General features: G+C 41.4%; 1 protein-coding gene across 4 annotated transcripts; it reads left to right on the forward strand.

The window, feature by feature from the left end:
• The first annotated feature begins 3,300 nt into the window (after window positions 1–3,300).
• Window positions 3,301–20,304, forward strand: CDV3 (CDV3 homolog). 4 transcript variants are annotated; one of them, XM_081300787.1, is made up of 5 exons: window positions 3,301–3,936; window positions 4,636–4,712; window positions 13,634–13,776; window positions 16,684–16,843; window positions 17,979–20,304. In XM_081300787.1, the coding sequence occupies exons 1-5, from the start codon at window positions 3,670–3,672 to the stop codon at window positions 18,121–18,123; spliced, it is 792 nt and encodes a 263-aa protein (XP_081156913.1). In that variant the 5' UTR covers window positions 3,301–3,669; the 3' UTR covers window positions 18,124–20,304. The 4 variants fall into 4 exon arrangements, with proteins under 4 accessions (XP_081156913.1, XP_081156915.1, XP_081156914.1 ...); XM_081300789.1 differs by lacking the exon at window positions 17,979–20,304 and adding an exon at window positions 17,257–17,956 and having other exon boundaries at window positions 3,302–3,936; XM_081300788.1 differs by lacking the exon at window positions 17,979–20,304 and adding an exon at window positions 17,254–17,955 and having other exon boundaries at window positions 3,302–3,936.
• Window positions 20,305–21,782: the final 1,478 nt, after the last annotated feature.

Below are 21,782 nucleotides of genomic sequence, written 5' to 3' on the forward strand. Positions count from 1 at the left end.
ATACTATTCCTACCTTCAAGAGTTTTAACGTGTTATAATTATATGTATACTGTGTATCTGCTTCTACTTACCAGCTTATTGTAGAATAAACTGTAAGGATACAGCCTGTATTCCCTTCCTCCCTCCCTCCCTTCCTTCCTTCCTTCCTTCCTTCCTTCCTTCCTTCCTTCCTTCCTTCCTTCCGGACTGGGGATTGAACCTAGGGCCTTACAAATGCAGGCAAGTACCTACTTCTGAGCTACACCCCCAACCCAACCTACTGATTCTTAACTCATAAGGCCTGGTAACATAGTAGGTGCTCGTTAAACAAAGATTTTATGTGAATGAATAAGTGAATGAATGAAAGTGACTGAACAATAAACAAACCAGGGGAATACCAGGAAGGCATCAAATATATCAAACGAAAGAGCTCTGGGCCTCTAAAATTCAGGAAACCACAACACTGACAGAAAAGTCAGGAGAGAGAGGTCCCGCCCCCAGGAGGTGATCTGTAAGTAGTTGCTGGCCAGTTGGAAAATAAAAGAATAGCTCAGGCAGCAGCACAGTCTGTCTCACAGATGTTAGAGAGGAAGCCACAAATGAAAAGGCGGATTCTGGCCATCAGCTTCTTAGTGCGCTCTCTGGCCAGCATGGGCTGCATTCTTTTGAGCTGAGAGAGAGTGGGATTTCTAGCCTAGGTAGCAGAATGGAACTTGGAACATACAGCTCAGCAGAAAAGAACCCAGGGACAATGGGATTGGGCCCAGCTGCCCTTTACCAGCTCTTGAGTTCACAGAATATTGAGCTCAGCAAGACTTTTCAAGGGAGATAACTTTTGTCCACCGAATTTTACCACTTCAGAGGACCCACAGAGAAATCCCCATGTTAGGACAGCATTAAGAACCCCCAAAGACATGCTGAAATGTCTGGGAATGGTTGAGGTCCTTGTCAGGGTTCAACTTTTTCACCTGGAAAGGACAAGTGAAGGCCTGTTTGCTTTAAGGATGGGAAGGTCCAAACCCTTTGGAAGGTAGAAGGGAAGACCTCTTCATCAGGAGAAAGCTGGAGGATGCTTTGGACATTGGGGCCAGGTAATGATGAGGGAGGTGGTGAAAACAGGTTTCAGAGCCCAGTGTAACCAATCAAGAGGAGTGTGGGCAGGGGAGACTTCTGAACAACCAATAGGAATAGATAGATGTTGTTGGTTTCAGGGCAGGGGAGTCATCGTGGAAGGGACCAGCTACACAGAGGACTGAATAACTACAGACAATGACCCTACCACAAATACACTGGCCTCTCTGCTGGCCTGACCTGAACTTCTTACACATGATCAAGTTCTGCAAGCATACCATGAATCATGCTGAAAAAATGTGGGAAAGTTTGCTGTAAGCCCTTGACTGCTCTTCCTTCTTCACATTTTCTCATTAATTCCTTCAAGACAATGATGTATTATTTATTAGTTTGTACTGAGGATTGAACCCAGGGGCACTTTACCACTGAAATACATCCCCAACCCTTTCTACTTTTAATTTTGAGAAAAGATCTCCCTAAGTTGCTTGGGGTTTTACTAAATTGCTGAGGCTGGCCTTGAACATGCAATCCCCCTGCCTTAGCCTCCAGAGTCCCTGGGATTACAGGTTTGTGCCCTCATGTCAGGTTTGGTAATGATGTGTTATTGATGGGACTTAAGAAAGGGACCGCATGCCAGTTACTGGTATCTATCTCTTCTAGATTTTAAGGGAATTGAAGGCAGGAATCACAAATTATTCAACTTTAAATAAGATGCTGTCTTAAATATAGGTAAATAAATGCTTCATAGACAAAGAAGGGGGAGGGAGACAGAAGGAGGAAGGCAAGAGATACAGAAGGAAGGGAGGAAGAAAGGAAAGAAGGAAGAAAGAAGAAAATCTGATTAGAGATGTTCAGGGAGGGTGGTGGTAATGGGCAGTACTGAATTTGGCCAGCATCATAGGAAGATATGTGGTGTCACAGAGGAAGTGACCTAAGGACCTATCCTGGTGGTTGGGGCAGTTTATATTTGAGGAATGATATGAAGCTTCTTGGCTAAAGCTAGGCCCTTGATTTACTTCATGGACATATTCAGAATTTAGATCTTCAATAGCAGGTGGTGGTGGAAGGTAGGAAAAATACCTTCAGTGAAAAAAATTGTAAAGGAAAAGACAAATCGCTCCATTTTCTGGCTGGATTCTATCTGTCCCATAGGGTCCTAACATACATCTGAGTCATTTCCTCAGTGGTTTTAACAGTTCTGTCCTCTGCTCTTGGAAGGAGGAAGTAGACAGTTTAGTTGAACGGACCACCTTTTTCATATACAAGGACACATGTCGTTCTCAAGGCCCCAAGAGTCCTTAACTTGGTAAAGCCAGGTGTAGCATGGGAATTTGGTTCCCACCCCTATGATAGGCCATTCCCCTCCATTTAGCAGGGATAGGAGCAGAAGATGAACTGAGATCATTATCTAGACTCCCTCCAGGGCAGAAGGCACTCTAACTGTATTTTTAGACTCACTTATTTCGCCTCCAATGCATGTTAAGCACTAAGAGGTACTCCCCCCATATGTTGCAAGAGGTAGTGTCCCCATTTTACAGACTAGAAGTTTGAGAGTCAGATAAATTATTTGACCTTGATCAACATATCTAGTAGTGGATGGAGTTCAGTCATTTTCCTTTCATATGCCTACTGGCTTATTTTAAGAGTAAACGGGACTTAAAAGAAAAGATTATTATCTCAAGTTGATAATAATCATCCACAACAGGTCAAAAGTAATGGTTACCAGCCCAGAGAAGGTGAAAGTACACAGGTGAGCAGAGGGGGAGGAGCAAGCTCTAACGCAGCTGGCTTAACACAGCGCCTTTCCGTGTCGTGAAAGTTCAAAAGACTACAAGGCCACAGTTCCCTCTCAGCGAGCAGACACACGTGTACCCCACGCATGCGCCCAGTCGAGACATACCGCCCCTCCCGCGGGTCCTCTTTAGCCAAGTCACCAACCAGCCCTCTAAATACCCGCCCTCAAGGCTAAACCCTCGGCCAATCCGGAGAGAGTCGATAGCCGCGTCAGTTAATTTGCATATTCCCGCCCTCACGGTGGCACCGCCCCGTCGGAAGCACGGATTGTCACCTAAGTGCTTCGTCCTGGCCTCTGATTGGCTCTTTGTCCCGCCCTGCCTCCGTCTCCTCCCGCCGCCCGCCCCTCGGCTTGCCCACAACGGCGGGCGGAGCTAAGTACGCAGGCGCGGGCGCTGCCTCTCTCGGCTGGAGGCCCGCCCTCCCTCCTCCCCCCCCTTCCCCTCCCCGTCCCCTCCCCTCCTCTCCGGGCCTGCGCGCGCGTCTTCCTCCAGCACGCGCCGCCGCTAGCTTAGCACTCTTGCCGGAGCCTCTGGCCCGCGCGTTCCTTTTCCCCCCGGCTGTGGAGCAGGCGGGATCTTGCACCGCCGTCGGGGCAGCCAGGGCTAGTTAAGGCAGCGGCACGCGAGCCCCAGGGCGGAGCGTACCACCGCTCGACAGCACGCGGGGGGAGCCGCCCGCCCCGCCTCACACGCCTCGGCGACCCCGCGGGACTGAGGCGTCTGCGCGCCCGGCAGCGTGAGCGCAGAGCCGGCCTCGACCCCGAGCTCCGAGCGGCCGCGCCCGCCGCCGGCCCCACCCATCCGGGCCGAGGAGGCCGCGGCCATGGCCGAGACGGAGGAGCGGAGCCTGGACAACTTCTTTGCCAAGAGGGATAAGAAGAAGAAAAAGGAGCGGAGCAGTCGGGCGGCGAGCGCCGCAGGCGCGGCGGGCAACGCGGGCGGGAGCAGCGGAACGGCGGGCGGCGGGCCGGGCGCGGGGACCAGGCCGGGCGACAGCGGGACGGCAGGCACAGGGTCCCGGCCGGGCGATGGAGGGACCGCAGGCACGGGGGCCACGGGCCCCGGGACCGCCACCAAGGCCGTGACCAAGGTGAGGGGCCGGGAGGCGGGCACTGGGGCGCGGGCCGCGCGCTCGGCCCCATGTGCTCGCCCCCGCCTGCTGGGGAGGCGTCCGGGAGGGGCCGCGGGGCCCCGCGCGGGCGGGCGGACGGGCGCGGAGCCGGCCACGTGACGTGGGCTTCCCACGTCTGGCCGGGCTCGCCAGAACCCGGACCCCCCAGGTGCCACGCCGCGTCGCCCTGACCCAGGTCGCGGCACTCTCCTGGGGCACTTGGTTTGGGACCGCAGTGCCCAGCACGGCAGCATTTATCGAGTGACGTCTGCTCCGAGTAATTTGGTGTCTGACTTCAGCCCAGTAGTTGTGGCTGAATTTTGTCTTAACGTGTTAAGTCGTATTTGTAGCAGCTCTGTTGGCATGAATTGGTCCCTAAACTGGTTAAAAAAAAAAAAAAAGCCACGGCAGCATTGAGTTAAAATTTAGTTGTGGAATTACTATTGATTTTTTTTTTTTTCCCCTGCTCGGCTTTCCCTGGTTACTCTAACAGTTCCTGCAGAACCCTGCAGCAGTTAGTATGTTAGGCGACTAGGCATATCACGGAATCTAGCAAGGACTTGGGCCATAAAATGAGTCCATAATTACTTGGGGTTCCAGCGCTTTTCGGGGTCTGATATTTGCTTAGTTGTATATTTCCAAAGAGCTTTAATTGATCTGATGTTATTTCTTTCACAGGATGAAGATGAATGGAAAGAATTTGAGCAGAAAGAGGTTGATTACAGCGGACTCAGAGTTCAGGCAATGCAGATAAGGTACGGTGTGATTACAAATGGGTTTAGATAACCTTATTTAGGATAGGAATTGGACACAGGTTTGGTTTTTCTTTAGCTCCAAAGCCACATCATAGTTTGTGCTTTAGATGTGCTGATTAGAACTGTAATGTATTATGTCTGTTCTTCCTCTCTGAAGGCAGTCCTTTCTATATGTTCATCAAATTAGTTGCCAGTTCTAAAATCCTGTGAGAGTTTGGTTACTCCAGTTCTGGTTAGGTCTTTTTTATTTGAGGCAACCAGAATGAATTTTGTCCTTTCAAAATTCCAACTTTTAATATTAGTGATTGAACTTCGTTTTTCTTTCTGTTTCAAAAATAACGTCTGTGTTTTTCAGTTCCTCTTAGTAAGCAAGTTGAAATATAGGATACTTAGAGAAAGTACAGATTTTGTATTCACACAGTGAATATATTGGCCTCAAGGACAAGAAATTGAACTAAGTGTACTTTTTTGGAGGGTGGGTACCAGGGGTGCTTAACCACTGAACAATATCCCCAGTCCTTTCTTTGAAACAGGGTCTATGTTGCTTAGGGCCTTGCTAAGTTGCTGAGACATCTTTGAACTTGTGATCCTCCTACCTGAGCTTTCAGAACTACTGGGGTTTGCCACCTGTCCAATAGGTGTGCTATTTTTAAAGTTCAAGAAAACAGTAATTTATAAAAATTGGATTGGTTGGTTGAAGGATTTGAAATTAATAACATTTTATCAAGGTTGGTCTCTGGTAGTTAGTTTTGGATTTATATTAAATAAATGTCATGGGGTTGGGGTTGTGGCTCAGTGGTAGTGCGCTTGCCTAGCATGTGTGAGGCACTGGGTTCTATCCTCAGCCCCACATAAAAAATAAATAAAAGGTATTGTGTCCATTTAAAAAAAGTTAAAAAGATAAATAAATGTCATATTTTGAGGGATTTGTAAAGTAGGGGGAAAGGGGGAATATGTGGTTCTATAGCTTCTCTCCCACTTGGTTATGGGGATTGAACATAGGCGCTTTACCACTGAGGTATACCTTACCTTTATTTTTTTCCTTTTTTTGGAAACAGAGTTTCACTAAGTTGCTGAAGCTGATCTTGAACTGTGATCCTCCTGCCTCAGCTTCCCTTGATTAACTTTTTTTTTTAAAGCTAGAGCTAAATTTTTTTGTTTTAATAGCTGCCACAGCCACACTTTAATTTCCTTGGGTGTTATTCCATCATTTTGTGAGATTAACCAAAGCAAAACCTGATTGATAGAAATTTTGAGGAAATATGTCCTTTCCACTCTTTGAGATTGTTGTGAGCAGTGATAAGCAGAAATGATTCGACTGGAGATTTTATTCCCATTTTTTTCATGTTTTTGAAGAGGTATGATTTGGAAATTATCCCTGTTCCATTTTTCTTTCTCCTGGGGCTTGACCGTTAGAAATGGGGGAAAGGGTTGTGAGGTTCCTATCCTTTAAGGTTGTGGAACTGCCTGCCTCTGTGTGGCTCCTGTTCTATAGTAAAGTTATCTCTTCTTGGTCTGCTTTTCCTGACTGCAGGTTCTGAAAGACTTGTATGACGAGAAGGATAGCATTTGGTATGTTGACTTACCGGGCAGGAGTAGCACTCTGAAGGGCAAAGTTTCAGGTTCACAAAATATTAGAAACTGATTTTGTTAAAGTAAGGAGAATATTTAAACTGAACCAAAGTTTGTCACTGAATAAAGTTCCAAATCTTCTATTTTGGCTACTTTTTGTGTGTGTGTATGTGTGTGGTGGTGGTGTGCTGCTTTTAGGTTAAACCCAGGACCTTGCACATGCTAGGACAATGCTCTACTACTGAGCTTCACCCCAAGCCTACTTTTAATTTTTTCTTTTACGATAGAGCCTTGCTATGTTGCTTAGGCTGAACCCTTAACTCCTGGGTTCAAGTGATTCTCCTATGTCTATTTGTCTGTATGTCTGTCTGTCTGTCTCTCTCTCTCTCTCTCTCTCTCTCTCTCTCTCTCTCACCAGGGATTGAATTCAGGTCACTCAACCACTGAGCCATGTCCCCAGCCCTATTTTGTATTTTATTTAGAGACAGGGTCTCACTGAATTGCTTAATGCCTCACTTTTGCTGAGGCTAGCTTTGAACTTGGTATCCTCCTGTGTCAGCCTCCCAAGCTGCTGGGATTATAGGCATGTGCTACCATGGTCCAGCCTCTTGACTATTCTTGATGGTAAAATATTAAATATTTCTTAGGCATACATAGGTCTCAGCTAGTGTGAGTGTTTTGAGTTCTGTTTGACCTGAAGTAGACATTTTTATATTTTTGTTTTTCATTCCCCTTAGCATCTAATCATTGCCTAGTGTCCACAACTTCTGTTAATCTAACATTGAAAAATCACTCCTTTTTCAGGGTGTTGCTTTTGAGTCCTTAGAAACTGAAGTTTGGGGTCTGTTTATTTCCATTCCCCTCATAAATCTTGCAATAAAGTGGAATATAATGGCTTCCAGAAAAAGTTTGAGGGTGAGAAATCATCTGAGGTTTAATGATAATGACTAAAATTTGTGCCTTATATACATATAGAGTATTCCTGTAAACTTTGTATTAAATATTCTTGATAGTTGGATTAGGGTGTAGCTCAGCGGTGGAGTGCTTGCCTATTATGTGTGTGGCCCTGGGTTCAATATAGTGGGGATTCTAATGAAAGAAACATTGGTTCATAGGTAAGTAGGAAGTAGGTTACTCACAAAAAGGATGGAGATGATTATGAGGGAAAAAAGGACTTTTTGGCCTGAGATTTAATACTTGTATGATCTTGGTCACATTTTTTTATTTTCGTTTTACAGTACTGAGTATTGAACCCAGGGGTACAAGCTACATCCCCAGTTCTTTTTTTTTGTTTGTTTTGTTTTGTTTTGTTTTGTTTTGTTTTTGTTTGTTTCACATTGAGACAGGATCCCACTAAGTCGCTGAGGGTCTTGCTAAATTGCTAAGGTTGACCTTAAGTTTGGGGTCCTCCTGCTTCAGCTGCCTCCTGCCTCAGCCTCCTGAGTACCTGTGGTTACAGGCATGTGCTACTACACTCATCTCATACTTTTTGGTGTTGGTCCTTATCTGCAAAGCTGAGACTGCTAGTACTATTAGGATTTCATTAACAGGACATTCATAAAATAACCTGACACTAGTAGATTAGTATGCTTTCCTTTATTTAAGATAAGTGTATATTTTAAAGGAATATTTTCAGTATCAGCAAACAGGTTTACCTACCAGCTTAAGATTTAAGTACCAAGAATATTTAATGTATCAAAATTAGTCCTATTTAAGGTCAAGTCATTTAGACAAGTTCTTGGGTGAGAAGCCATTGGATGGTTATGAAAGTGACCTCATTGAGATGGAATGATTGGTTAATTGTAGACTTCTAAAAATAGATTTGGGGGATAAAGAAAGATCTCATTAATTCTCAAGGTTACAAAAATATTGCCCGTTTGTCAAGTGTCAATACAGAGTTGAGTCCTGGAGTCTCCAGTGGTTCTCTAGGAACCTTCTTGAGAAATCAACATTTTTAAACCTATTGGTTAAAATGGTCAAGTTGTACTTTGAAGAGAAGAAATTGTTCCTGAATCCATGTTCGAGTCATCGTAGCAAATATGTGTGTGACTGTTGTGTGCCAGGCATACAAAGTGTTAGGTTTGTTTGGGGGTTATAAAAATGTACTCTAATAGACACCGGTAGGTAATTTCAAAGAGATATGCCACCAAGTAAAATTTTAGAAAAGCGGTTGGGGCTGTAGCTTATGGTGTGACATTTGCTTAGCATGCATGAGCCCCTGCGTTCAATCCCCAGTATTTAAAAAAAAAAAAAACTTCAAAGAGATGTGATATGTGGAAGGTGCTGTGGGGCATAGAGGAGAGACACTTTGTGTACCAGGAAGGAGTCAGGCAAAAAATCTTTGGATGAAGTACAGTGATATTTCAAGGCTCAAGGCCAGGAATCAATCATGAGGCATTTTTAACCTCCCCATTTTACTGTGTAACAGTGAAGACAAGCCTATGGAGATGCCCAGTTTTCCAGCAGCTTGGTCAGGTCTTTGTTTCAGCTGCTTCCCCCTAGTGTTTGGGAATGGGACTTGGATTGAATTGTATGTTATCTCCTGTGAATTGGAGGTAAAATGTTCTGTCCTGATCATCCATACTAAGGAAATAGAATTTCTCAAATCTCAAAATAAAGAAAATTTCTGTGTTGTAACTTAAGAGATGTGAAAAGGATGAAATGCATCAAGAGGCAAGGTGAAAGAATGGGCTCTGGAGTCCTTTTGAGGTCTGCTGCTTTGTAGCCCAGGAGAAGGTACTTACTGAGGGTCAGCTTCTGGGTTTGGCCACTGTCTGGGTGTCACTGTGAAGCTGGTAGAATTCTGCCTGCACAGGATCTGGTCAATAGTGTTTCTTTTCTAGCATGGTTATTCCCCTTAGCTCACCAACTGACATGTATTTAACAGGATCATGAAGTTGAATTTACACTGCAGTGTTTAAAAACAAAACGTGGCTAATGAGAAACTATCTTGATTTGGGTCAAAAACTGCATTTTAGTCTAATTATTTTCTGTGGAAATAAATGCAACTTGTTCCTTGTTCTGACTTTGGCATTTGGAGAGTTGACTGACACTTTCTGAAATATGCAAATAGGAAAATGTAATAGGCTATGTAAATTACTTCTATTTTGCCTTTAGTACAATGGCATTTAGAACAGTCTTTTAGACTTCTGGGCATTAGTTTCTTCATCTGACAGATAGAGGATCCTTTTGGTGAGGAGGGATTGGTTATTAAACCAAGGGGTGTTTTACCACTGAGAGACATCTCTAGTCCTGTTTTGTTTTGTTTTGTTGTTTGTGTGTGTGTGTGTGTGTGTGTGTGTGTTTTACTGGGGATTGAACTTAAGGATACTCTACCTCTGAGCCACATCCCCAGCCCTATTTTGTAATATTATTTGGAGACAGGGTCTCACAGAGTTGCTTGCGCCTCACTTCTGCTGAGGCTGGCTTTGAACTCGGGATTCTCCTATATCAGCCTACCCAGCTGCCGGGATTACAGGCGTGCACCACCATGCCTGGTTAGTCCTGTATTTTTATTTTTTAGAGATTCTTACATCCTGAGGCTGTTTCAAACTTGTGATCCTCCTGCCTCAGCCTCCCCAGTTGCTGGTAAGCATGTGCTACATGCTAGCTCAAAATAAAGGTTCTTGATTAGACTATTTCCAGTTTTAGTTTAGCTAATATCTCATAATCTTAAAAATATTATTTTATCTGTTGGTGCCTTTTATTAAAGATAGACTTACCCAGTAATTAAACAGATCGTACTTTTTATTTACTAATAGTTTGTAACCTAGATGTGTTTTTAAATTTATGATTATTTTACTCATTTCTTTGCTTCTGAGGGTAAGGAGGTGGTAGAAAGAATAGTACTGAGTAAACAACTTTTACTTGAAATGCTATTCATCTGTCAAACAAATTTTTTCTTTAACATTTTAGTTAGAAAAATAATATACTTGTTTTTAGACCATTTGAGAAAATATAAAAGCATAGAGAAATGTATAAGAGTTATTCATGGAGCTGGGGTTGTGGCTCAAGTGGTAGAGTGTTTGCCTAGCACCTGTGAGGCACTGGGTTTGATCCTCAGCACCACATAAAAATAAAATAAAGATATTGTATCCACCTAAAACTAAAAAATAAACGTTAAAAAAAGAGAATTATTCATAATCTCTTCTCAAAGACAATCATTGTTAAAAGTTTTTGCTTTTCAGTTGAAGGTTTATTGCAAACTAATAATTTTAATAATAGTTACCAAATATTAAAGGGGAAGCATAATTTAGAATAACATGTATACATACATTTGAATAATGGCAATTTAGTGCATTGGTAAGTTAACTGCTGTTTCAAGATTTAAATGAGCAACTGAAAGCTGTGACAGCTCAGGTATAGAAAAGTTGTCATGAACATCTGTGGATTCTTCACCAGTCTCTGATTTGGTTGTGAGGACGTTGTTATTATTATTAGTTGTTTATAGCTAGATGAATAGCAGCTATACTTTTACCCTTTAAATGAAGCAAATGAAATTACTCAAAAGTGATTTTAAAAAGTCCTTTGGGGATAATTTTGATGTTTGGATGCCACTAGTTAGACTCCTGGATAAATCATTACCTTCTTGTCCTTACTTGGTGTCATTCATCAGATTTAATAAGCTACCTTTAGAAAATGGGACATGCTGTCTGGCATTTGATTTTTAAAATCCTTTTTAAAAGTATACGTGTTCAGCTGTGCATGATGGCACATGCCTATACTTGGCTACTTAGGAGGCTGAGGCAATAGTGTCACAAGTTTGAGGCCAGGCTGGGCAACTTAGCAAGATGCTGTCTCAAAATTAGGCTCAAAATGTTTTTTATTTATGTTAGGTATATAGATGATGATTTAGTAAATTACTGGTTTATATGACATGAAGATTACTCCCACGGAAGTTTAGGCCTAGCATCATTGTAAGTGGCTGCATATGATTCCATTGTGCGTTAATAAACGAGAAAACTGAAGAGTGGCTTGGCTATACCATCGTCTTCCTCAGAAACAGTCTTAAGTAAATGTAGGCTTGAAGATAGAGCTGTTTCTCTCTACCTTCTTAATTGCCAGCCTTGGCTTCTAAATACTGGCGTCACCTCTGGTTGTTAGGTACTTCACTTGATGCTCCCACTATCTTTGAAGTTTTATTCAAAGTATCTTTAAAGGGGCCTGTTAAGCTGGTCAAGAAATTTGTTTTACAGCCAGACGTATCTCATTTTAATAGAAGTAGAGGGAATGTATTCTAAATACCCTTAGGTAGAAGCCAGGAATGATTGTCATGTTCTCAAATTCACACAGAGGGTCAGGGTGGAGGTCACCTCTACCATGTTATGGCCATAATAATTGTGGATTAGATATTAGATACCAGAAGGAGAAAATGTCTAAGGAATAGATAGCCTCGGGGAACAGCTGAAGTTTTTCATGGGAGGGGAGAAAGATAGGATGGCAAATGAGACTGAGGAGCTGAGGACCTGAGAAGGACCACCAATGTCATGATCAGGAAAGTCTAGTACTCTGCCAGGTATATTATTCACAAGGTCAGAATTGCAGTAGGAAGATTGTTCTGTTTTGTTTCTGAGATAGGAGGTGACTAAGTTGCTCAGGCTGACCACGAATTCAGGATCCTCCTGCCTTGGCCTCCCAGTTAGCTAAGATTACAGGCATGCATTGCCTCCCCTGGCCTGCAAAAGGAAGTTTGAACAGTTACTGTACTGAGTATTGTTGCTGTCTAGCCACTGTAGGGGGAGACAAGATATGTGTACTTGATAATTTAGAACATTAAACTTTACATAAAGTGACAATAATTCAGCAAAAGGAAAGATAAGGGTACCTTGAAAAAATGGTAGATTCTGATTCAAGTCAGTTCAAGAATAAAGTAATAAAAATTGACATTAAAAAAACATTGTAGGGCTGGGCTGGGGCTCATCGGTAGAGGGCTCGCCTAGCACGTGCGAGGCCCTGGGTTTGATCCTCAGCCCCACATAAAAATAAATAAAGGTATTGTGTCCATCTACAACTAAAAAATATTTTAAAACAACAACAAAAAAGACATTGTAATCAGGAGCCCTGACACAGGTGCCTTTTATTCCAACATTCAGGGGGTTGAGGCAGGAGGGGGAGGATCCTTTGAGTCCAGGAGTTTATGGCCGTCCTGGGCAACACATTGAGACCCAGTCACCAAAAATGAACATTATAGACAGTCTTAAGATGATTAGATAACACTGATATAACTGAAGAACCAAAGGTGTAGTTTTTATATTTTCCTTTTATAACAGTGACAGATACATGTTTGATGTTAGGGGACTAATTCTATTGGATTCTTTGTGTCAGACTTTGAGGCTGGTACTAAGGAGATACTTTAACTCTGATACGAACCATGGACGTAGTCTTGCTTTCCTCTGTGGGAATGAAAATTTTCATTTTGAGAGCATTTTTGTAGTGTGCTAAAGAATTAGCAAATAAGCCGGGCATGTGGTCCCTGCCTATAATCCCAGCGGCTTGGGAGGCAGAGGCAGGAGGATCACAAGTTCAGAGCCAGCCTCAGTAACTTAATAAAATCCTGTCTCAACATTTTAAAAAATAAAAGGACTGGGGATGTGGCTCAGTGGTTAAGTGCTCCTGGGTTCAGTCCCTGGTACCAAGATAAACAATAAGCAAAATCACATTTTCCAAAATCCTTTATTTGCTTACTAAAGGTACACTTGGCATAAATGCTAATTTGTATACTTTGGTCCCAGAAAAATCTTAATTGTGCCTTCAGCCCTTCAGGTCACCCTTTTCTCTGCATTTCAGGTTATGTCAGCTTCTCTTCCTCTTGTCAGTTGAGGTTCTGCACTAGAGGCTGAACACCTACAAATAATCATGCTGCTGTTACATAGCCTACCAGTGTATTAGATTTTTTTGAATTTTCTTTTTGATGTCCTGAGGATTGAATCCAGGGCCTTGTGCTTGCTAAGCAAGAGCTTTACCACTGAGCTCCATCCCAGCCCTTTAGTTGATTAATTAATTATTTAAGGTACTGGGATTTAACTTGGGTTTGTTTGTTTAAAAGACCACTGAGCTGTACCCCCATTCCTTAAATTTTTCATTTTGAGGTGGTGTCTTGCCACGTTGTCGGGGTAGTCTTGAACTTCAACTTTTTAAGGAATGAAATCCTTTTTTCATATGAAGTCGAGTAGTAGTATTTATCTATAAAACAGATAAAAATCTTCTAATCTCTTCACACGCCTTTCTTTAAGCATTGAGGCTTCAAAGAAGTTAAGTGACATAGATAAGCATTGTTACAACTAAGGATTTGGACTTATATTTTTCTTGGTAGTTCTTTAATTGAATTCACTTGTCTGCTTTTCCAATAGTGAAAAAGAAGAAGATGACAATGAAAAGAGAGAAGATCCAGGTGATAACTGGGAAGAAGGAGGAGGTGGTGGAGGTATAGAAAAATCTTCAGGTCCCTGGAATAAAACAGCTCCGGTACAAGCGCCTCCTGCTCCAGTAGTTGGTAATCTTCCTGTTTCTGTTTTAGGAGATGTCTTATTTGTGTATAATTTTACATGTGGTCTCTGCTCAACTAAATATATGTGAGATAGGGTTAACAGCAGTGGTGTTTCTTTTCCTGGCAGAGGGGATTTGTATATGTGTCTTAAAGAGTTTTAAATCCTTAACAGAAGAATTTGGAAATTAAGAGACATTTCTGTGGACTGCTAAATTTTATGTATTTTGCTTATTTTTGTGTTTTCACAATGAACCTAGAGCCTTGTACATGCTTAGCAGATGCTCTGCAGTGAGCTGCACACCTAACCCTATCATCATTTTTTTATGTGGATTACTGAAGTAGCACTTCTTGTCTGCTTGCTTCTCCCTGCAATCCTCCCACGCCCATGTACACACAGACTCCCAGCACAGCATCCAGTTCCTTTTAAAATACATCAGAGCATATCACTATGATTCACAGTAGAAGCTAAAAGTTATCAGTGACTTACAAGGCCTTGTGCGTCTGCCTTCTCTTCTTTTTTAAAACTTGATCCTCATTGATGCTGTTCTATAGATGCACTGAACACATTGCTACTGCACACCCTTTGTGCTGTGTGTTCAGTCTGGAATTTTCTTTCCTTTGTGTCAGGAATCTGCAAGCTTTTTCTGTAAATAACATGGGGTGGAGGGCCATGCAGGCTCTGATGTGATTTCTTGGCTCTGCTGTTGGAGCTATATTTTTGTAGAACTTTACAGAATCACTTGGGTTGGCTTTGCTGGTTTGCCAGTGCTGGCTTTTTGTGTGTGTTTTGCACTTGCTCTCAAGTCTTAGCTTAATTTTCATCTTACCACCCTCCCCCATTCTTATTTAAAATCATAGTTCCTCCCGCCACTACCACCTTACCCATCCTCTACTCCCTCACTAATCCTTCCTTGCTATAGTACCTATCTCTTCATAGTTGTTTCCTTCCTTTAGAAAACCATGTTCAATAGAATTTTTACAGTGATAGAATAGCACTGTGTGGTGCAGTGATTATTTGCTACATGTGGCTTGTTGAGTACTTAAAGTGTGGCTGATGTGGTCGAGGAACTGAATTTATTTTATTTGACTTAAATAGTCACATGTGGCTAATGGTTAAAATAATAAGGCTTGTGGGTTTGTTTGTTTGTTTTTTTTTTGTTTTGTTTTGTTTTTGTTTTTGTTTTTGTTTTTGTTTTTTTGATGGTGCTGGGTATTGAACCCAGGGCCTTGTGCATGTGAGGCAGTCGTTCTACCAACTGAACTATATCCTCAGGCTCTTATTCTGTTAATGTTTGTATCTGAGTGCAGCTTAGGTACTCAGAAATAATGTATGTATGAGCTTTCACCCACAGAGTCAAAAGACTACAAAACAATAATCCTATTATAGTAGTACTCAAATGGCAACCTGGCATGGTGGCATGCATCACATCTGTAATCCCAGTGAGGGAGGCTGAGGCAGGAGATTTTCAAAAGATATTCAAAGCTAGCCTCAGCAACCTAAGTGAGGCCCTAAGCAATTTAGTGAGACCCTGTCTCAATTAAAAAAAACTAGGGAAATGTTTCAGTGGTTAAGTGCCCCTTGGTTCAATCCCCAGTATGCTCCCCCCACCAAAAAAAAAATTTCTATGTTAAATGGCTATATTATTTTTCAGCTAGAGAATGATAATAGACCTTTATTTGAAATTAAGGGTCAAGGTTTGTAGTGCCAGGGATCTAACCCAGGGTCTTGTACATAGTAGGTCAATGCTCTGCCACTAAACTACACTGCCAGCACAAAATTAAAATTTTAAAAGGTGGCAAACATGAAGATCCACTCTATATACATATTGAGGATGGAGTAGGGGTTATAGGGAAAACCTATGTCCCTATAATGTTAGCCATAGTGGAAAATTTGGGGCTACTCAGCTGCTTAATTTTTTCCTGTTTTTTAAGAGGGGAAAAAAGGCAAGAACCTTAAAAGTCATTGTGGAAGAGGATTAAATAAATAAGGATATCTAGTTCATTATTTTTAATATAACTTTTAGATTTTTAACAAACTTTGCAAGCATTTTAAGTCTTTTACACCTGGCATCTTGTTTAGCCTGTGATCCAGGTAAGGAAGTGATCTTTCACTTTTACTAATACGAAATTGAGGACTACAATAGTCATTCTGAAAGGTAATCCCAGGACCAGCAAATTCTTTCTCATATTCCATAAAGAGGCTTATAGAATTTGTTTATATATAAAGAATTAAAATTGTACATGGAGGCTGTCTTTCCTCCAGAGATGGCCTGAGTTCTCCCTTGAGTTTATATCTACTTTTCCCACATAAGCCTGTTTATGCGTTTGAGAGAAAAAAAAAATGTACAGGAAAAGTTAAAACAGTACACCATGTATACCTGTAATCCCAGTTTACTCAGGAGGCTGAGGCAGGAGAACTGCGAATTCAAGGACACACCTGAGCAATTTAGGGAGACCCTATCAAAACCAAAAGGACTGGGTTAAGTTCCCAGTTAGGAAAGAAAGAAAGAAAACTACCCTAAAAAGATAACCATTCTTTTTACTTTAAAACATTTCCTCAGGCTGGGTGCAGTGGCATGCACTGCACCTGTATTCCCAGTGGCTTGGGAGGCTCAGGCAGGAGGATTGCTTGTTTGAATTTAGTCTCAGCAATTTAGCAAGATCCTATCTCAAAATTTTTAAAAATAAAAGGACTGGGGATGTTGCTCAGTGGTTAAGGGCCCCTGGGTTTAATCCCTGGTACCAAAAAAAAATTTTTTTTTTTTTCCAGATAACTTTGTTGTCTAATCCAGAGACCTTTTCCATATCAGGGTTTGCTTTTTTCCATAACTGTTAAATGGTTGAGGATGCAGGAATAGATTATTAAAACACTATCCATGTAAATGATTTCTCTAAGCTCTTACAAAATATTAGTTACAGAAACCCCAGAACCAGCAATGACTAGTGGTGTGTATAGGCCTCCTGGTGCCAGGCTAACCACAACAAGGAAAACACCACAAGGACCACCAGAAATATACAGCGACACACAGTTCCCATCCCTGCAGTCCACTGCCAAGCATGTAGAAAGCCGAAAGTAAGTACTGTAATTATTGCATTTCACGTGGGATCTCGGGCTCTTGTCAGGGAGTGGGGTGTAGGGGAAATGAAAACCCGCTTGAGGGAGACTACTCCCTGTTGGTAAGGCCCAGGCTGCCACTGACAAGCAGCTGAGAACCAGCTGGGACTAGAGGCCCAGGAGGGAGGGCAAGGGGGAAGAGCATAGAAGACACTTTGCTGTCACAGATTCTCCGATGCTTGGTATGTTTTGTGGCGGTGACAAGTCTCATTTAAAATTTTTTATAAATACATTATTACTAGCTTATGTTCCTTATAATATGGAAACTAGAAATGTAAGAGCAGTATTTCATTGTATTTCCCAGTAAATGTGAATAGATGAAAGATGTTGACATTTATAAATCTAATATTAAAATAATCTTATTTCAGCAGGTACTTAAAATGAATGCTACCTGGAGTTAATGACCACATATGGCACATCTACATCTTATTTAGGGACATGAATTTTAAAAAATAAATAAAATGGGAAGAAATGTAAATGACATCAGATGGAAATTTTTTTTGGGTGGCTTTTAAAGTAAATCCCAGCCTTTCGCCTCTTTGAGAGCACAGCTGGCTTGAATTTAAACCTCCACTTGGACTTTGCTCCTCTGCTCTCCTACAGAATGCGTAAGGGACTCTGGGAGGGGAGTGACTCACCACACTCAGCTTTCTTTGCCTGATCTAGTCCAACCCCCACAAACAAAAGTGGGGAGAAATCATTGAATGATGAGAACTTTACTTGAATGAGAAAATTGTTACCCTTACCTTATGCATAAAGAAAGAGATGTATTGTCTACTAATTGCTAAATCTAGAAGTGAGTCCTAGGAGGAATCTCATTGCACAGCTTCTTTCCAGCTGTCTTCAAATGGTCCCCAAACAGGTTTGCAGTTAATGCTATTCAGTAGATGGGACCATAGAGCTTCAGTACAGTATTACCTTTTCTGTTCAATTGAAGCCTTAAAATGGTTTGATAAGAATTTTATATACCAGTTCTCCTTTTCTGTCCCTCTCCAAGATATTTAGGGGTGGCCTTTCCCCCTACCCCCAAGGAAGAATATTTTCAAAAAACCCTAGTGAAGAATATTTACTGATTACATTTCTTTTCCCTTAGGGATAAAGAAATGGAGAAGAACTTTGAAGTAGTAAGACACAAAAATAGAGGTAGGGATGAGGTTTCAAAAAACCAGGCCCTTAAACTTCAGCTAGACAACCAGTATGCTGTGCTTGAAAATCGCAGCCACACACAGTACAATTGAGGAATGGTCTTTGCTAACCCTTCTGAGGTAACTAGACCACTGCTAATCACCATGAACCTTTCATCCGATCTCTGTTGGACCTACAGCAGCTGATGCAGACCCCTCGGTTTAAGTGACTGGCTCTGTTGCACTGTGGAAGTTTAAAGTGTCACAACTGCTCTTTATGTATACTGGATTTAGGAGAGCTTCCATTGTTACATAAATGTGTGGACTAGATTCAGCAGTGTTATTTCATAATTGCTCTGCAAATACGAAAAACCAAAACCTGCAGCAGTGGTCATTTCAAAAATCTTTTTATGTTCAGATACTGAGCCTTCGTAAGGGTTGACTACCTCAGATTTGCTGCACTCATTGTGGACTTCATGTGGATCACAACTTCTGGATAAGAAGGTTACAGCTATTAAGGTGTCGATATGAACCTTGAAACCAGCTCTACTGGATTCCTATCAGAAATCCTGCAGAAAGTCAGCCATCTGGGTTCTGATCTGCTGTAAAAGATGAAGATTTAAGTGACCTTAATTAACCTGTCCTGTCCCCCACCCTAAGGAATACTCTGTAGTAGGCTGTGGCTATATTATACTTCCTGGAACATGCCGCTCAAAAGAACTGTGTTCAGATCATCTATGTAGGGCTGTGAATTATAATTTAAGTTTTTAGTTATAGTCTGAGGTAAACTACAAATTGAATTCAACCAAACTTGGGTCCACCAAGTGGGAAAAGGGGTGGGGGAGGGAATAATCTCGTTTCTCTTAGTCATTTTTTATTTGGATAGTGCTTTTTCTGTGTTCCACATTAAGGCCTTTTTTGCTTTGACTTGGAATAAGTTCGTTGACAGCATATTGCTTGGTTAGGTAAGTAACCTGAAATATGCATTAGAATTGTGAAATGTCTCCTCAATTTGCCAATCCCTGGAGTGGAACCAAATAGCCTTTGACATAAGGGGCAGCAAATGCTGGACACTCTACTTCAGGTGCTGCTAAAGCCTCCAATCAGGTCTAAATTTACAGTACACTGCTGTGGAGACAGCGGTTTCTACTCAAACTGAGGGATTCAAGCAATGTGAGCAAAACCACCCACAATCCATTTAAGTGTCCTGGATCTTGTATGGGTGTTGATAAGAGTTCCTTACATACCTGTGTCCAAATTTTTAAGGTATTAAAACATTCTAAAGATACAGTGATTGTCCCCACTAGCTCTGTTACCAGCCTTTTAGAGTGTCTCTAATAGTGTTCATTTGGAAAGGCAGGGCAAAAGACAGTGATATAGCCCTGCTGTTTTTAATAATTACAGCTTAAGCTATCCACTAGTACTTAGTTCTTAAAAGGGACTTGTGGAAGTGCCCCAGGATTACTGAGACATTTCTTTCTACCTAATGAGACAGTCTAGCAATTTCCTAGTTTCATATCTGTGATTCAGTAGAAATATTTGTAGTGGTGTGTGACCACTTGGTGCAGAGCCTGGGTTTCTCTGTAATAAATCCATTCACCAAAGGCAGGAGTTGTGGGCTTGCTGCTGGCAGGTGTGAAGTACATGAGTGAAGGCAGCTGTCCTGGTGTGGGGCCATTCTCTGTAGGAGTTTGGTCTTGGTGAATATGTTGGTGCAGGAATTGGACTTCTAGGAGGGCTATAGTATCTCCTGACAGGACCTGCCTACCACTTCTGGGCAATAATGTTGGTATTTGAGATGGCAGGTAGGACAGCCTGCCTTCTGATTTATTTGGATGAGTAGCTGAGCCAGTTTCGGGGAGGTAGGATGATTAAAGGAGAATTTTTAAATTCTTGGTTATACTGAAGACATAATTTGGGAGCCAAAAACCTTAACAAGTAATCTCTTGGACCCTGAGCCACATATTTTCCTTAAAGTATGCGTTTTTCCCACAAACTTTTGTTGGGTTATATTGTTGAGGAATGAACTGAGATGAATATGAGGTGGTTTTATTTAATGGCATACTGTACTGGAAATTTTGAAGACCTGCAGTAGACTTAAATTCCAACTCTTGTTATAATTTTATAAAAGATTGTGAAATTCTCAAAATGAATATGAATCAAGTTTTAATATACTGTATGATGGGTTGATGAGGTTGTCCATTATACCATTTCCTTCTTTGGATTCTCAGGCATGGTTTGGCAGTGCAAGAACTCTGTAACATTAACAAATTCAATAAAAAGTAAATATATGGATCATGGGGTGTGACAGTATTTATTCTAAACTGTCTTGGTAAACGGTGAATTAATGTCATGCCTCCTTGCTATGGGAGAGTGACCCTTGTGTTGGAAGAGTGCTTGCAGAATACTCGATGTTAAAAAGATGGGGAATGAAAATGGCTGCAAAACCGTGATAAATGTTCTTTATCTTTGGAGAAGTATTGGAATCTACTTGTCTCTTGAAATATTAAATGTTAGGTTACAGCAAGGAAATTCATTCCATACACTGCAAGTTTGACACTTTACTTGAAACGTACATATTTCTCTAGAGCAGCAGAGTTTGAATTATAGTGCCTGAATTTCTAAATCGGCATATTTTCAGTCATTTTTGGTAATAAATATTTAAATATTTGTTAACAAGTTAAGCACTTGAGTTTAAGGTAGGGTCTTGCTAAGTCTCTGAGGGTGACCTTGAACTTGATCCTCCTATCTCAGGCTTTGTTGATTATTATTTGATTGTACTCAGTTGAGGCTTTTTTCTTGGCCACCTTATAAACTTACTGATTTTTTCCCCCATAAGTATAGTTATTGATGGACCTTTATTTTTATGTGGTACAGAGAATCGAACCCAGTGCCTCTCATGTGCTAGGCAAGTGCTCTACCACTGAGACACAACCCCTGCCCTCTCCATAAGTTTTTTTAACCCCGCTTTTTAAAAGTAAAAAAAAAAAAAAATACAGTTCATGTAGTTTTTAGCATATTCTGAAGGACATGCAGTCACCTTCACTCTTCATTCCTGAGTGTTTTCATCACCCAAGAAAGAAATTCCCCACCTCTGAACTGTTACTTGTCACCCCAATCCCAAATCCTCCACCTTAGGCAACAGAGGATTTTTCAGTTTCCCTATTCAGGATATTGACATCAATTTTAACTGACTTAGCACATTTTTCAGGTTTGCCCATGTTGTGTTGTAGCATGTATCAGATCAGTGGTTTTAAGTCAATTTTATAAATATACCATGTTTATACATTCCTGGGTTGATGGACATTTGGATGGTTTTTGTTTTGTTATGATCAATGTTAAATTAAATTTTCAAGGTTTTTTTTTTTTTTTTTTTTTTTTGGTATTTGAGAAAGAGAACTTGTTTTCAATTATCTTGGATATGTACCTAGATATAAAATTGCTGGGTCATATGATACTTTGGGGAACTACCAAATTCCCAAAGTGGCTGCACCCTATTAAATTCCCAACAACCTAGTCTGAGGAATCCTACTTCTCCGTATCCTCTTCAGTTGTCTGAGAATCTTTGATTCTAGCCTCCCTAGAGGGTGTAAACTGGAATCTCATTGTGGTTTTGGTTTATGTTTCTGTAATGAATAATTATGTTGAACATCTTTTCAAGTGCTCACCAACCATTTGTCTTTGGAAAAATATTGAGATCTTTTGCCAGTTTTTAAATGGGTTATTTGTCTTTATTGACTTGCCAAGAATTATATATTCTAGGTCCCTCCCTT

Source organism: Spermophilus citellus (assembly GCF_964194105.1).
Source record: "Spermophilus citellus genome assembly, chromosome: 7".
Classification (NCBI taxonomy): domain Eukaryota; kingdom Metazoa; phylum Chordata; class Mammalia; order Rodentia; family Sciuridae; genus Spermophilus; species Spermophilus citellus.